The sequence below is a fragment of the Diuraphis noxia genome, unplaced genomic scaffold (assembly GCF_037042655.1).
Source record: "Diuraphis noxia isolate RWA-SAM2 unplaced genomic scaffold, SU_Dnox_SAM2 contig0001, whole genome shotgun sequence".
NCBI classification, from domain to species: Eukaryota; Metazoa; Arthropoda; class Insecta; order Hemiptera; family Aphididae; genus Diuraphis; species Diuraphis noxia.
The window spans coordinates 74,612,743-74,630,059 of NW_028301711.1; the positions used below are offsets into that span (position 1 = coordinate 74,612,743).

General features: G+C 47.4%; 1 protein-coding gene and 1 long non-coding RNA gene across 2 annotated transcripts in view; one reads left to right on the plus strand and one right to left on the minus strand.

Moving 5' to 3' along the window:
- LOC149061693 (uncharacterized) overlaps positions 1-17,317 on the minus strand; it is an 88,397-nt gene that overhangs the window by 9,940 nt on the left and 61,140 nt on the right. The window lies entirely within an intron of this gene.
- Positions 11,638-16,785, plus strand: LOC149061694 (uncharacterized). Its single transcript, XM_089221065.1, has one exon. It carries the CDS (start codon positions 11,638-11,640, stop codon positions 16,783-16,785), a length of 5,148 nt encoding a protein of 1,715 aa, XP_089077191.1.

A 17,317-nucleotide genomic window follows, 5' to 3' on the forward strand; every position in this document is an offset into this window, starting at 1 on the left:
GTTTGACTAAATGTATAAGCAGTAAAATTTGAATACATAAATTTATGTGCCGTCATGTTGAATTTCGAAGGAAGGTAAGCGCATTCCGGTACCTTAAGTCCAAACAAAAAATTCTTAATAATCACCTTCTTACTTCGTTTTATATATAACAACAACATTGTTAAAAAAATACAAAAATATGATAATGATTTTTGTTAAATAAATCAAAATAATTAATTAATTAAATATGTTTAATCAACTATATATAAAAATACCTTTATATTTTTATGAATTTTGTATAAATTGCAGTATTGTTAGATTTCGTGGTCACTCGTTGGACAATATTGCAAAAGAAAAACACAATAAATTACAAATACCTACGAACGCGATCCACACGCTTGCATATTATTATCATTATAATAATAGGTATTGAACTATAGAAGATGAGTTATATTATTGGTTATTTATTGATAAGTATATATGACGATTTACCTAAGTGCATTATATCATATTAATAATTAATACCATTCGACACTCGATTATTATCACCTTTTCGACTTTACCAAATAACATTTTGAAACAATTATTTTAACAGCAGCTTACACTTTTCACTTAGTTAGGAGCATATTTGTTGCAGAGGAAAAACCACTTTTTTTGCTAAACCAATACACTGAGGTTTGATATCACTTGAAACATTATTTATTACAGGTTTGTATTATAATTTAAGACGAGAAAACAATATTTTTCTCGCATGAACGCATTGAGACCATTGAGTTTAGTCGGCTTTAGTTATGTGGTGGAGGTTGTAGCGTCTCGTAAAGATCCAATTAATTTTCTCTCATTTATTGTGCATTTTTTATTTAAACTTGTAATACCTATATAGTAGGTAAGACGCTGTTCAGCTAATGTAAAGTTTCCTTTCGCCAAAAGTGTTTAACATAATTTACCTTACTATGCTGTATATTATTACAGGTGGTAAATATCTGATCGTGATGAGCTTATAGCAGCTTATGGTTCACGTACTTATAAGTTACAATAATGTTATACACTGAAAAATATTATAACAATCGATATTTCTAAGAACAGATTTTGAAAAGTTGTACACAGGTTACAGATGTGTGTTCATTGCACCGCGTTTATTCAACGATAACTATTTTGCGATAACTTTTTGTTCAGTGCAATTTTATTTGAAAACAATATATTATTACAATAGTGAATATTTTATCGAAGAAAATTAATTTTTTTGAAAAGTATAAACTATTTTCAAAATTATGAAATCACGTTTTGCTAAAAATGTTAAGTTTTCAATTTGATTTTCAAATAGTGGCATGGGTGCCCACAGGTAAAAATTGACGGAGCGTCAAAATAAATAAAAACTTAAATGTAAGATACTAAAGATTTGATATTATTTTCACATATGAATGTAAATATGCATGTTATATTTGTATTGTCATATGTATATATAGGTACAGTTAGTTAAAAAACATTTTAATTAGTATAAAACAAAAAATAGAAAATCAAATAATCTAATCTAATATATTATTCCGTATCGGTAAATAAGAACTGCAAATTTCTTCGTTCTATTCCAAATATATTAATGACATCCTGAATGAAAATATCCTTGTTTATATTCACTCTTTCAGAATGAAGGCTCATCATACATTTGATCCAGGGGGGGGCAAGTGCCCTATTTTGCCCCACCTTCCAATGGGCGCCCATGAATTGTGGTGACTTATATTTAATAAAAATCAATAATATAGTCAACTTTTATGTTAAAATTAGTATTTTAGGTTAATCCGTTTCCAGAATATAGTACCTTTAATTTGGTGATTTTATGAAGCTACATTATATATTATTCGTTTGTCAAGGCCAAGGAGTTATCGACCCAAGGTGACAAATTATCAGATAATAACGATTGATAACCACTGTACTTATACAATAATAGATTTCCATGAACTATTATGCTCATTCATCACTGTAGCACTTAATTCTTATTCCTCATAGGTCCTTGTCATACTGCGGTATTTTTGACGTAGAGTCCAAACGGTTTTTGTTTTACGTTTACCGTCCAAACGGGCGCAGAACGTTCGGGCACATTGACCCAATACACATTTGAATACAAAAATAGACACAATAACGTTAGGGCACATAGAATAAAAGGTATTATATAATTTTACCTGGTAAATCAGAGAACGTTTGGGAATACATAATATTTTTAAGTCAATTAATATAAATTAATATTGTTTTTAATATTATACAATTATTATTGTAGTATATTAGTATATGCGACTACAAATAAATACGAATCTAGTATTTGTCATCTAGATCAGGAATTCTCAAACTTTTATGAAAACTGTGCCTACCCCTGTTTATCAATAAGCTATTTTGGGTGTCCCTTCTTAATTACTAAACTTTACTAAACAATTTAAAGACTTAAATGCATTTTACACCTTAGCCATATCTACCCTTAAAAATTTCTAGTAACTCCAAGGGGTACGAATATCATAATAGTTTTAAAATCCTTGACCTAGACTATATTATTCTTTATTACGATTGCACAAATATAAAATAAAAATATTTCTGTATTAAGTTCTTTATTCAATGAGTATGAGAATGACTAAGTTTGTGTGTCTTCGGTGTTATAGTGAACAATAGGAAATCGCGGATAATCGCGTATAACTGAAGTTTTTTTAACCCATCGTGTTAAAACCAGTGTTATTAATTATGGTTTTAAATTTAGCGAATTTAGAATGAATAAAGAAAGAAAAAATTTTCGTTTTACTAATCGTAATCATAACATAGGTAACAACAAAAATAACTCGAAATTAAAAATCCGTGATTTCGATTAATAGAGCCCACAATCATAAAGGTCTCAAAAATGAAGCCGGTCATCATCAGGTTACAAATACCTACAAATATCTACTTGTTGCATACGACGGGTGCGTAATGGCGTTAGTAAATACGCATTTACACGTTACCACAAAATACCAAATCGTTGAAAATATTCAAATTATCCACCATTTGGATGAGGTATTCAAATTTGGTAATCAATGAAATCGTTTCACTTAATGTTCGATCCTTTTGTCCAAAATTGATTACCGCCGGTCTTGGACATGGGTATGATAACTGACCGCGCTCGGTCACTCGCGTTGTTGGCAGCACTGACGTGTCCGTCGCCCTGGTCCGGGCAACGACGCGTACGCCGCCGCCAACGGTTGTCGCGTTGTTTACGTCGTTTTTGGTGTGTGTGGTTCTGTTCCGTTCGCCGTTGCATATTATTCACGTGCTCTCGTGTTAACGGCCATCTTGCCAAAAGTGTGCGCACACTACTAAATTACTGCTCTTTTGCTATTGCTATATTAGCATATTATAAATTTGCTCAATTGATCCGTCGACCTCATCGAGCTCCCGATCGAAACCGCTATCTAACGTTCCGGTACACAACTCGACGTTGATCCGCGTGTGAGACGTTCCGGTGCTTCCCGTCACTCACGTGTTCTTGAAGTCTTCAGTTCCGAGATATAGCCGTTCCGCCTTCAATCAACGATCCACCAGCAGTTCAGCGAAGTCACTGGCAGTTCCGCCCGACATTGAGTGTTCCCTCAGAGCGGTGTTCCCCGTCCCCTTATTTTGTTGTTATTATATATATGTAAAATATATCGATTGTGTTGTACCTATAAAATCACTGTCAGTTATTATTACAAGGTGTTACCTATTTCCCACCAGGCTCCGGAGGACCGTGTGACCGACGACAACCTTGTTAAAAGGCTCGTTGGCACAAACATTTGGTAGCAGAGCGTGGTTTGATCGTTCCATCAGACTTTGGTACTCAGGATCCGGGTGAGTGATGCATTATTGTTTGTAGTTATAGCATTTGGTTATAAGGTGTATTGTTCATTTACTCCTATTATCTTATTTGTATGTCACATCTAGTGTCAGTGGCGTTGAGCTGCCATTAGGGCTGCGTTAGCAGTGACATATACTGGTGTTTATATTACTAATTATTACCATTGTGCTCCCAATGTTAATATATTCAGTATAGGTGCTATTTGTCAATATATTTATTTAATTTAATGACTGCTCAGTCATTAATGTGTTATTGACATAGCTAATTAGCAAAATTAATATTTTTGGGGCTGATTGTTAAATTATATTCACTATAGCTGCTCGAGTGAGTGATATAGTATCAGCTTTTCATTATTTAAATTTAACTGTCAACATTTAATTTAGCTATACACATTTATGTGGTGTTAACAGTGCTCCATGTGTTAAATTGACATATAATTTCTTAATATTTGTATATTAGGTATAGGTATTGCTCGCTAGCTGCTGGTCTAGTTATTACATACTACATTATTGATATTTAAGCAAATTGCTCATTTTTTTATTATTTTATTACATGCTGGTTAATAATTTATTTTAATAGTAATATAATTAATGTGTTTGTTATAAGCCTATACTAGTGTATGATAATATACTATATTATGTTTTTTGGGTTTAATTATTTAACTTGATCAAGTTATTATAATTGTATTGTTATCATATTGTATGAATGGTCACCCGGTTACACTTTTACATTAAGCAAGAATTATAAAGGGTGCTCTCCTGTCGTTGTTGATAATTCTTAATTGTTGATTTTGTCCTTGTGCATACCTACTGTTAAGTGGTGTCGTTAACTTAAACAAGTGAGCTAGTACTGCTCTGTACTATTATTGTATCTAGCGAAACCACAGCCGGGGGGACGGGCACTGATTAACTTCGGTCGCCCGTCCGCCGCTGGGGTTTCGGCTGGCCGGGCGTGGAAAACCCGGCCAGCACACGAGCGTACCTCCCCGTGGTTCTGTATGGAAACACGTGCATATGACTGCACGTGGCGAAAGTTGCTCATCTCTAACCGTCCTCGGACGGGTGCGAACTACCCGGCTAGCGGCGTAGGCCGCTAGTCGGGTTTTTCTCTTTACAAACTCGAATACACCGCTACGCCAAATCTTGCATAACAATGCAGCCAAACGAGAGAGTTCACCGGGGGAAGTTGAAGGCCGACCGCGGCGGACCTCCGACAGTAGTCGGGGCGCTCGTCGCGGGCGGACTGATGCACTTCCTCGTGGAAAGAACGTCGGGTCTGAACAGGCCGACGAATAAATGCGGGCGGGTGATAACCGAGTGGTTTACTCGGGGAAGTCTCGGGCCGGTCGCGGCGGACCTTCGGCGGTAGCCGGAGCGCTCGTCCCGGGTGGCTCGACTCGCTCCCCCGTGAAGGACCCTTCTGATGGTCAGTCGGGCCCCGGGCGTCCGGGCGGGTCTGACGCGCCTTGGTGTTCTTAAATATCGTGCATATTCGTAAAAGCCCCCAAGGGGACATGCCGCTAGAGAGCAGATGGCATCGTTCCGGAGACTTCGGTCCCCAGTTACGACGCGTTAGCGCCGTCTCTGGTGCCGCGTAAGAAATCCGACAATGATAACTCACTGTCCTGATCCGATTACTCGGTGGCTATGATCATGGAATGACATGCTGGATGTTCGAACGGGAAAGGCGCGGCGGACCCGCGTTGACACACCGGCGGCACGGGACAGGGTCGTCGCCACGCGGGCAGCGGTGGGCCGGTATATCGGCGCCGGCTCGCCGGCTGGGCGCGTTGCGGTGGCTAATGTTTGACGATCGAGAGGGGCAGAGGTTGCACGAGATCGATTACAACTTGGCGAGACCGGAGTTGTGGACCGGCTCGGATAAGGACTGTGTCGAGAATGGGCGGAACCTAACGTGGCTAAGCCCGACCGAGAACCCCAACCGGGTCTAGGGAGCGCGGAGACGGCCGAGAGGCTGGCCGTGCCCGTGTGAAATAACCCTATTACCCGTGGGATTGCGGCGCTGAGAGCGTGCGCCGTGTCCCTCCGTGGCGCCGCGCGGCTCGTCGATTTCGGTCGGCGGGCGGGCGGTGTGCCTCGGGGGATTGGCGCGCGTCTCGGATTGACCGTATTGAGCGCATAAACACAATTTGCACGGCTCTAAGACTTAAACCGCGTAAGCGGGCGGCGACCCGGGACCACATCCCGTGCCGCCGGGCAGGCCTGCATCTTAGCGATGCCGACGAAGGACCGGGACGGGCTGGCGTGCCGGCCGGTGGCTGGCGGCTGGCTGGTTAAAGAAACTACTGGCTGGTCGTCCGGTGGCCGGTCGGGGCGTGGGTTTCCTCCCGCGGGACTCGTAAGCACCGCAAATACCTTGACACGACCGGGGCGCGTGAGCGACCATGGAGCCGCGGGTGGTAAGGCACCCGCCGGACGACTGGGACGGTGTGCCTACGCCTAGCCAAACGAGGCACCCGTTGACGCGAGTCAACGCGAAACGAATTGCCGGTGAGGGCGGGGCGCACATGGGACCAGCGTCTTACGCGCGCGGCTTCGTGGCTCGTGCGGGGGCCCGCGGAAGTGACGAGGGAAGTCTTAGCATTACGCGCAAACCGGACGCGCGGGGACGGATCACGTCGCCTGCGACTTGCTGGTCATTCCCCCCGCGGAAACGAGGCGAGTGACGCGGAAGACTTAACGAAGCTTGTCCCTAGCTTCAGATCCATGGGATCGAGACTGCGTAAAAATTTGAGGCAGGTGATGTAGGGCGTAACACGTCTCCGCTAACCTCAAGGACTTATGCACCACCTAATCTCCGGGTGGCGAAGAGTCAGGACGCTTGGGATATACCAGGCCCCGTAAACTCTACGTAGGGAAAGGAGTCGGGCGGGCGATCGCTTAAGGCCGTACCCTTGGTCGCCCGCCTGGATAAGCCCAGCTTCGGTTGTACCGGGACTGATGATGGGCGAAACCGATCGTGGGATTGAGGACACGGTCATGCGAGTTCCAGACGGAAGCGGAACTGGGAAGGCTGGCAGCGGCCTACTCGGGTCTCAGGACCCCGCACCACTCTCTCAACGCCGGCGGAGGGCGCATCTCCGAACCGGCTCCCCCGGTGATATGGGGAGAATTCTGGAGAGTGGTCGACTCCAGTCTTAGAAGACCCTAAATCCCACAAACGCATGGACAAAATAGCGAAAAGCGCAACTACTCCGTGTATGCCGAACTGCGGTTCGGAAGGTGGGGATCGGATTGCGGAGTCCCACCACCCATGTGTCAAAGATTTAGGTCTTTGGACGGTGCTGAGCGGCCCGTCGACAGAAAGCCGCTTAAGCCAGGCTGCGGCCGCAGCTGTTAGCTGCGACCCAGTGCGGGCACCGGCTCGCTCCCGGAAGGGAGTGAGACGGAAAGTACTCAGGTTGAGAAAACGGGCTAAGTGCCCAAAAAAGACTGTCGATCCCGGGGATGTGGCACCCGGAGACTTACCAACCGAGTCAGGTGGTTTGGCAGATGCGGAAACCACTCTAGCTGTCCTCGCGGAGGAGCCAGCTCAAATTGAGGGTGACTTTGATAAAGAAGGAACGGCTGGCTCAGATGTCAGCGCTGCATCTGACGCCAGTAGACTTGAAAACACGGTCGGCCAAGTGCCACCGGAGACGCTAATTAAAATTTATCAAATAAATGCAGCCAGAAGTAAAGCTGTCATGCATGAAATTGAGAGACTATTAGTCAGGAACGAAATAGATGTCTGCCTGATACAAGAGCCAGCGACCGACGGCAGAGGGGTCTACCTACTGGATAGGCGCCCCTTTAGGGTGATAGCGACCGGTCGCACGCCCATGGCTGCGATCGTCGTCGTGAACCCTGCCGTAGGACTCCTGACTCTTAGACAATTTGATTCCAGCCACTTTGCCGTGGCCGTGCTGAGCTATGGAGACGTTACCTTGACGTTGGTCTCCGCTTACTTTCAGCACAGTGAGCCGACCCAGACATACGTTGACGAGCTAGACGACATTCTAGGCAAAGTCAATGGTGCCGTATTGATCTGCGCGGACGTAAATGCACGGTCATCGGTGTGGCACGACATGGTCTCGGACGCCCGCGGAGACATGGTCGTGGACTTGATTGGTCGGAAGGACCTCTCAGTGCATAACAGGGCGGGGCACCCTCCGACGTTTAGGAACAGGGGGTCGGCCTGCCTGGACGTGACGCTGACGCGTAACAACGTCAGGGTTGCGGACTGGTCGGCCACTCACGACCTTACGTCGAGCGATCACGCGTTGATCAGCTTTAATATAATAACGAGGGCAGACGTGCGCGTCGAGACCCAGGATACGGCAAGGAAATATAATTGCACCAAAACGAATTGGACTGAGTTCCGGAAGTTCCTGAGGGAATGCAGAGACGCGAAATCGCGAAGTCTCGAGTCGCCAGACGTTGAAACTTGCACGGCAGCACTCGCCGAAGTGCTGGAAATGGCCTGTGAGGTCAAAATGACCAAGAGGACCCAGGCCAGACGGAGACCTCCCCCGTGGTGGAACGAAGCGCTGGATAGCGAATTAAGTGCACTCGGCCGCTGGAAGGTCAAGCTTAGGAATGCAAAAACTGCGTTCAGAAGACGGGCTATCCGTACTGTCTACATGAGACGTAAGCGCACGTTCAAGAGGCATTGCTTCAGAGCGAGAAGAAGCGCTTGGCGAAAATTCGTCACTGACGCGGGAGATAGCGACCCGTGGGGACCCGTCTTCAAATGGCTGAAAACCGGAGGGACTAAGCCTTCGGAAGACCTTCCGGCCTCGATCCGTAAGCTGGACGGATCGTACACGTTAACTCTTAAGGAGACAGGCGATGCACTCATGGATGCCTTGGTTCCAGGTGATACGGAAGTAGGCGAGAACCTGGAACAAAAAGAAACCCGGGAAAGAACGGGGGTCGGCCTGGGAACATTTCGACCGGAACAAGTAGAGTCGGGACCGATTGACCCTTGCGATGTGGAGGAGGTCAAGGGAGCCATCTGGAGAATGGCTCCGAACAAGGCACCAGGCTTGGACGGCATAACGGCGAAAATACTGAGACAGGCGTGGCCAGTGATAGGCAAGGACATAACATGGGCCTTCAATTGTTGTCTTAGGACGAAGCGATTCCCGAAATCGTGGAAGATTGCACGTCTAGTAGTGTTCAGGAAAGCCTCGGGTAAGGACCCGGCGGAGCCGAAGTCGTATCGACCTATAAGCTTGCTGCCGGTGATCTCGAAAGCGCTTGAGCACATTATAGTAGAGAGAATCCGCAAAGATACGGATCCCCGCATGTCGAAAAGACAATTCGGGTTCACGAAAGGCCTCTCCACGATCGACGCGATCAATCACGTACTCAGCTGGACCGAAAACAGGACAGAGAAATACGTGCATGCCGTATTCCTGGACATATCGGGCGCGTTCGACTGCCTCTGGTGGCCCCAGCTCATACTCGATATGCAACAGGCAGGCTGCAGCAGCGGGCTCATCGAACTGACAAAGAGTTATCTCGACGGCCGTCGGGCCGGTATGAGGATCGGCGGCGTCGACATAACGAGGACCCTAACTAAGGGCACGCCGCAAGGATCGAGCTACGGCCCGGACTTGTGGCGATACGCGATGAATCCGTTGCTAACGCAGGAACTGCCTGAGGGAACAGAAATTGTCGCGTATGCAGACGACATCGCGATTCTAGTCTCCGGTAAACACCGACCGGAAGTCACTAGCAGAACAAATGCGTTACTCGAGAGAGCGTCGCAATGGGCGGAGCAGCGAAAACTCACCTTTTCCGCGGCCAAGTTTCAAACGCTATGGCTTAAAAACTCGCTCTCGAAGCCGCTGGAACTCCGACTGTGCGGAGTAAAGATAAGATCGACCGCCAAGGCGAAATACCTTGGGGTCACATTTGACCAAAAACAGGACTTCAGCCTTCACCTAGCGGAGAAGGCCGAAGCGACGAAAAGCCTGTTCAGCAGACTGCATGGAGTCGCCAAGACCCGATGGGGACTTAAGAGCAACGTGGCACTACGGATCTACAAATCGGTGTTCGTACCTCAGATGGGGTACGCGGCATCGATTTGGGCGGAGAAGTGCATGGCTTCGGGACACAGGAGAGCGAGGGCAAATATGGCACAGAGACAACCGTTGTTAGCGATAACGGGGGCCTATAAGACGACGTCCACGGTGGCGTTGCAGGTCCTAGCGGGAGTGCCCCCGCTGGACCTCGAGCTAAAGAAACTGGCCAGAATTGAAAGGGACAGAGCCGCGGTAAGGCGAGGCGCGATGACGGCCCTCGAGGCAGCGAATAGGGAGGAAAGATATACCGCTGAAACCATCCTCCTTTGGCAGCAACAGTGGGTCGCCTCTAGTAAGGGAAGGTGGACTGAGAGGTGGTTCCCGGACGTCCGGACGCGGCTGGACCGTGGGTGGTGTATCCCAGACCACTTCACGTCTCAGCTAATGTCGGGGCACGGGGACTTCAATCATTCACTCCACCGTTTCAACCTTACTGGCGATGCAGCTTGCCGTTGCGGGTTCCCGGCAGGAACCGCCGAGCATCTGCTGTTTGAATGCCCACTTGCTGACCGAGAAAGAGAACAACTCATAGCTGCGGCGCAAGCGACCGGTGCGGACTGGCCGTGCAGCTTAGAGCACATGACCGGATCTGAGGTCATGTTCCGGGCGCTTCAAAGATTCGCACATGAATCGCTTGAGAAGCGCACTGATGAAGGGCTGGCTCGTTAGGCGTGCTTCGGCGTTAATGTAAGATTCCGACACGGAATCCTGGGGAAGCCAGGATCGAGGGTAAAGAGGGATAACCCCTTCCTAATCCGCACGAGGAAAACCAGACCCGAGTAGGAATAGGGGCACAACTGAAAGGAAATGCCCGCAGATCTGCGACATACCGATGGGGAAATTGGGCGAGTGGAGACGGAAGGATCGGGAGAAAGTAACCACGCGTAGGTACCTCACGCCAGCCTATCCGTGGAACTCCGATCACATGCCGGCTATCACTCGTCCGACTCCGATCGAGAGTCCGACCAATTGAACCCAGACCGTTCAGGACGCCTAGTGCACGGAGAAGACCGGCTCGGGGTCATCGCCGCTAGTAAGCACCGCCGAGAAATCGGTGCGGGAACGGAAACCCGCGACAAAAACCGTACCGCTCCAACAAGGGTTGCGCCGCGGTGGACTAAAACTCCGTCCCCGACGATAATGCCAGCGGGAAAACGGTCGTTGTGGGTACCGGGAAGAATGGCTTCCGAAATCCCATTCCACGGGAACCAGAAATACGCCCCGCCGCGAAGACCGACAATGCCTCACGGCCCGGAAGGAAAGCGACGTTCTGGTTAGCAGTGGAGCGCGTGCCCGACGGGCTGCACGCGTGCGCCGGCCATGCCCCGCGCCCGCGCCCGGCTCGTCGCACACCCGCGCCTATGTGGACGGCCTCGTGGAGACTGTGGGAGTAACGCATTAGTAGAAGGGGAGAAACTTGTCCGGAGGTAAGATACCGGCGGTCGCCGACACGGGACTCGAGACCCAACGATCGATCTCAGAAAGAGAGCCGCCGGCGGGCGGGAGGCGTGACTGGCGTCCGGGCGCCCGCGCATAAAACTCGCCGGAGGGATGAGACCGTGTCACGAAGGCGAGGAGAGAGTTCGCCCGTGCAAGACGGATAAGGGCTTGAAACACAGCCACCGGGGTCAGAGCCTCGTTTCTCCCCGTCACAAAGTTGGTTATGTCTGTACTATTATTGTTAATTTATTATTTTGTTAGCTACCAAGCTTTTGGCAATATGGCTGGTGCTGAACGTGACGTTAGAGCTAAGGAACGACTGATCCTACGTAGGGATCAATTAATAGCTCGGATTCGTCAAATCCACGCGTTGGCTACTAGTTCAGCCTCAGATCAGTCCAAACAAGCTCAGCTAGCTATAGCTATTGTCGACCTTGATACTCTGTGGAGTAATTTTGAGATAGAAAACAATAATTTATTAGATATACTTTCCAATTTAGATCAATTGGGGGAGTATTCGTTAGATATTGAAACTAATACTCGGTCTCTGGTGATTGAAGCTAAGGCCTTATGTAATGTTCAGTCTACTCCGGTTGTTGGCGTCGGTGCCATCGTTCAGGTCACTGATACGGTCACCACTGACAGTTCTAGTTGCTCTGCTAGTACTGCAAAGGAATGTGCTAGTCCTCTGGTTGAAAGAGCTTTGGTACCATCCAAGTTACCAGATATTCCGTTACCATATTTTGATGGTGAATGTCAGAACTGGCCAGCGTTTCGGGACAGGTTTAAGGCATTAGTTGATCAACGTCCTAACATATCGAATATTGAAAAGTTTTACTATCTACTAGGCTGTCTTCATGCTGGTCCGCAAGATGTGGTTAAGGGGTTCGTCGTTTCTAACGAAACTTATACCTTAGCCTGGAACGCATTAGTTGAGAGGTATGATCGACCTCGTAAGCTTGCCTCGTCGATTATTGATAAGTTGCTGACTGCTCCTGTCGCCGCTTCTGAAACATTTGCTGCTCTGCAAGCCTTTCTTGCAACTTTTGATGAAAATATCGCTATTCTTGAGGCTCTGAACGTTCCAGACCTGTCGTCGTTTTTGCTATTTTCCTTGGCAGCCAGGTGTTTACCTCTGTCTTCGAGGCGTTTGTTTGAGACTGAGAACACCGAAGAATATCCGTCCATACACAACGTGATCAAATTTGTTAAAATGAGGATGCAGGTCATTGAAAATGCCGGCGCACAGCAGGCTGGAAGCTCGTCCAAACCTCCTGTGCACAGCAAAAATAGTGTTCCTCGGCGTGAAGGAAAGATTGCGTTAGTGTCCTCGTCGAAACCTGCATCGTTAAAATGTGCTGTGTGTTCGGGTGCTCACCCGCTAGCCGAATGTTTAACTTTCAAAGCGTTATCGGTTGATGAGCGGTATAAGGTCATATGCACTCATCGCCTATGCATGGTCTGTTTCGGTGAAGGTCACATGTCTTTCAAGTGTCCTTCCTCTTGCTCTGTCTGTAAGCGACGCCATCATGCACTACTTCATAGGGAACCTAACCCGAAGAAGATTAGTCCGCCAGCTGCTCTGCTAGGTCGGCAACCCACTCCTACAGTACTGTTAGGAACTGCTGTGGTACATGCTCGAGATACCGTCGGGATCTGCCGTTCTGTTCGTGTTCTAATAGATTCCGCGTCGCAAATAAGCGCGATCACTTCTGCCTGTTGTGATAGGTTGGGATTACAGCTGTCGCGTTGGACGGTACCTGTCACTGGACTGTCAGGGCAAAGGGTTCCGGATGTGCAGGGTGTGGTCCAGCTGACGATCCAGCCTCGTGACAAGATTACTCCGGCCATCCAAGTGAGACCTTGGGTGCTCTCCTCGATCACTTCCGATATGCCGGCCCGACAGTTGCCAAGTCAGGTTCGGGCAAGATGTAGTCACTTGTCGCTTGCCGATCCATATTTCGACAAACCTGCTCCGGTTGAATTACTTATTGGCGCTGATATATTTCCACAGATTTGGAATAACCAGAGTAGCTCGCTTGGTCCAGGGTTCCCTTCAGTTTATAATTCGATATTTGGTTGGGTCCTGATTGGCCCTGTCCAGGCACACCCGGATATAGGTGCGCAATCCATGTTAGCCTCCTCAGAATCGTCGATGGAGACTATGATCGAGAAGTTTTGGTTGGTTGAAGAACCTGAGGCCGCTCCGCCTCAATTTACTGAAAATGGTCAATGTGAAGAGCTGTTCCGCTCCGAGATGGTCCGAGATTCTAGTGGTCGGTTTTCTGTCCCTCTTCCCTTCCGCTCGGGTCGATCATCGGAAGCTTTTCCGGGTTCTCGACAGGTCGCTCTTAACCGTTTCTTAAACTTGGAAAAGAAGTTGTCTGCGGATAAGATCTTGCACAGAGCTTATTGTAAGTTTATGACCGAATACGAGGAGCTGGGTCACATGTCTCTCGCTGAAGGCGAAGGTCAGTACTTTATCCCTCATCATGCCGTACGGAAGGTCGAGGGGGATGAACTCAAGTTGCGCGTGGTCTTTGATGCGTCCGCCAAATGTCATTCCGGGATCTCTCTCAATCAATGTTTGTTGGTTGGTCCGAAGTTGCAACAGGATATTGTTGATGTCTTGGTCGGATTTCGGATGCATAAGGTTGCATTCACTACAGATATATGCAAGATGTATCGGCAGATCGAAGTCTTACCGCAATACCGGGGATACCAGTATATCCTTTGGAGGGATTCCCCGCAGGTGTCGGTGAAAGAGTATACCCTCAATACCGTTACTTACGGGGTGAATAGTGCTCCCTATCTCGCCTTACGAGTTCTTCGGTTTATTGCTGACAACGACTGCGAAGCTCTTCCAGAAGTCAAGGCCGTATTATACAACCAAACATACATGGACGACATCTGTGTTGGGACAGATTCGTTGGACGCTGCTAAAATGCTCCAGTCCGACTTGATTAAGACGTTCGCCAGATCCGGCTTACAACTGAAGAAGTGGGCCAGCAATAATCCGGATTTATTGTCTCATATACCAGCGGAAGATTGTTCAAGAGCTCCCTTGACCTTCGACCAGGACGATGCATCACAGGTGCTAGGTATGCGTTGGAATCATGGAAAGGACTACTTCTCATTCAACACAAACAACCTTAAAATGATTTTAACTAAGCGCGGTGTACTCTCTATGATTGCTAGGATCTTCGATCCACTAGGTTTACTCGCACCGTCGATCTTTTATGCTAAGGCGTTTATGCAGCGTGTGTGGCTCGCACACATCGGATGGGATGAGCAGCTCCCGGCAGACTTGGCTGAAGAGTGGACTGATTTTTATCACTCGTTAGGATGGCTCACGGGAATCGAGATCCCTCGCTATATCGGTTGTTCTGCCGGATGCAATTATGAGTTGTGTGGTTTTTGTGACGCTTCAGGGAAAGGATATGCTGCTGTTGCTTACCTTCGTGTGACTGATCCGTCAGGAGGTACGCATGTATATCTTATTGGGTCTAAGACCAAGTTAGCCCCGATGAAGGCCGTGACTATCCCGAGACTAGAACTTTGTGGAGCAGTGCTGTTGGCGCTGTGGCTGTGCAGATTGAGACGAATCTTAGAGAACCAGTTGGTGATCAATGAAGTGTTTGCGTGGTCGGATTCAACCATTGTGCTCGCATGGTTGAGTAACCCTCACTCATCGTTCAAGACATTTGTGTCAAATAGAGTTCATCAGATCAAGTCAACAGTTCCCGATTGTCAGTGGTTTCATGTCAGCTCAGACAAAAATCCAGCTGATTGTTGTTCAAGGGGTCTTCGTCCTTCAGATCTCGTGAAGGCAGCTATTTACTGGAAAGGACCTGAGTTTTTAACAACTCCAGTCGAAAATTGGCCAAAGGAAGTCGTGAATCTAGCTTTAGATCAGCTACCGGAAGTCAAGCAGGTGTGTTTGTTGACACAAGTTCAATCGACCTCTGAATGGTTTGCTCGATTTTCTTCATTTGATAACATGATTCGAGTAGTAGCTCGACTACGTCGTTTCGTGTTCAGATGTCAAAGGAAAGAAGTCCAAACTGGTTTTCTGCAACAATCGGAGTTAGACGCTGCCTTGATTGCTGTTGTCAAAGGTACACAGGTGAACTTCTTGCGTGAATTGGTCGAATGCTTAACCAACGGTGAAGAGATCAAACATAGGTCGTTGGCTCGACTTTCCCCTTTCATAGACTCTGTTGGAGTAATCCGTGTAGGAGGTCGGCTTAATAATTCTAATTTGTCTCAGCGTAGAGTTCATCCTATTTTGATACCCAAAGAATCGCACCTTGCAATGCTCATTGCTAGACACTGGCATCGTTATGCCTGCCATGCTAGTCCTCGGTTACTTACGGCAATAATATTGAGACGATTCTGGATTGTTAACATTCGTTTGATTGTCCATCGCGTGATCCGAAAATGTACAGTCTGCGTGCGAGTAGCAACAGTCCACCCTCAACCTCCGATGGCAGATCTGCCGGGGTTCCGAGTTCAGGAAGCTCATCCGTTCTCTGTTGTTGGCGTTGACTATGCGGGACCTCTGCAGATGAAAGAGCTAAGTCTCCGTAAGGCTCGTATATGTAAGGTATATATTGCTGTTTTTGTGTGCATGACTACCAAGGCGGTACATTTGGAGTCAGTTACTGCTCTGTCGACAGATGCGTTTTTGTTGACGTTAGATAGGTTCGTTGCTCGTCGTGGCCTACCTTCGTCAATATATTCGGACTGTGGCACTAATTTTGTTGGTGCAGCAAAACAGTTACGTCGGTTGATCAACCACCCAGACCAAAGAGATAAGATCTCAGGTCATGTGCCGTGCGAGTGGCATTTCAATCCCCCTGGTGCTCCCCATTTTGGTGGGGTTTGGGAGGCCGCCGTGAAGTCTGCTAAGTCGTTGCTTTTACGTACGATGGCGTCTCAGATTTGGACGTTAGAGGAGTTTTCTACTGTGCTGTGTAGGGTAGAAGCTGCTTTGAATTCTCGTCCGCTTGTTCCTGCGTCTTCTGATCCGAATGACCTGGAATGTTTGACTCCGGGCCATTTCCTGATTGGTAGACCGTTGTTGGCGATACCAGAATCGGAGAGTCCCGATTCGCAAAGGTCAGTCCAGACCCGCTGGAAGCTTATCCAGCAGTCGTTCCGTTCGTTCTGGCGACGTTGGTCGCAAGAATACTTAAACACTCTTCAAGCTCGTGGAAAGTGGGTCAAGTCAGGTGATAACTTGAAAGTCGGCACTATGGTGGTAGTGAAAACTGGTGATGCTCCGCCCCTCTCCTGGCCCTTAGGTAGAATTGTTGAAGTGTACCCGGGACCAGACCAAATAGTACGTGTGGCCAAAGTCCTCACTAGTCAAGGAATACTTACTAGACCAGTGGTGAAGCTGGTGCCTTTGCCTACTGATCCATAGACAAAATTGTTGAATCCATTCTTATTTACACCTTATATACCTATTTTGCTATGACTATGTTCGTGGTGTTGTTGCTCATCGGTGGTTCCATCACCTCTGCTACCATGGGTCTCGTCGGCTGCTCGGCTTCCGGGATCTTGGTAGTAGTAGATGTTAGTTTTTTAGGTATTAAGATTGTTTAATGAGCAATGGTTGTTTTTATATATTGTGTTGTATATATATATAGATGAGAAAAAAAAAAAATAATGTTATAGTTCCTATTGGACTTTGTGATAATTAACGATCGTTCCTACGCTCATGCTCAGACATATTATGTATTATTCTATGTTTATTTAATATTTAATATTTATTGTTTGCTATATTAATTGATCTATTAATATTGTAATGGTCAACGACCAATGTTGTCCCTTTGTGAAATCCCGTTCATCGCTCTGTTGGTAGCTGCTCCGCTCATCTGCTCAACCGCTCAATTCCACTGCGCTGCTCAATCCATGTTTAACTGCTCCGTTCAACTGCTCTGCTCGACTGCTCC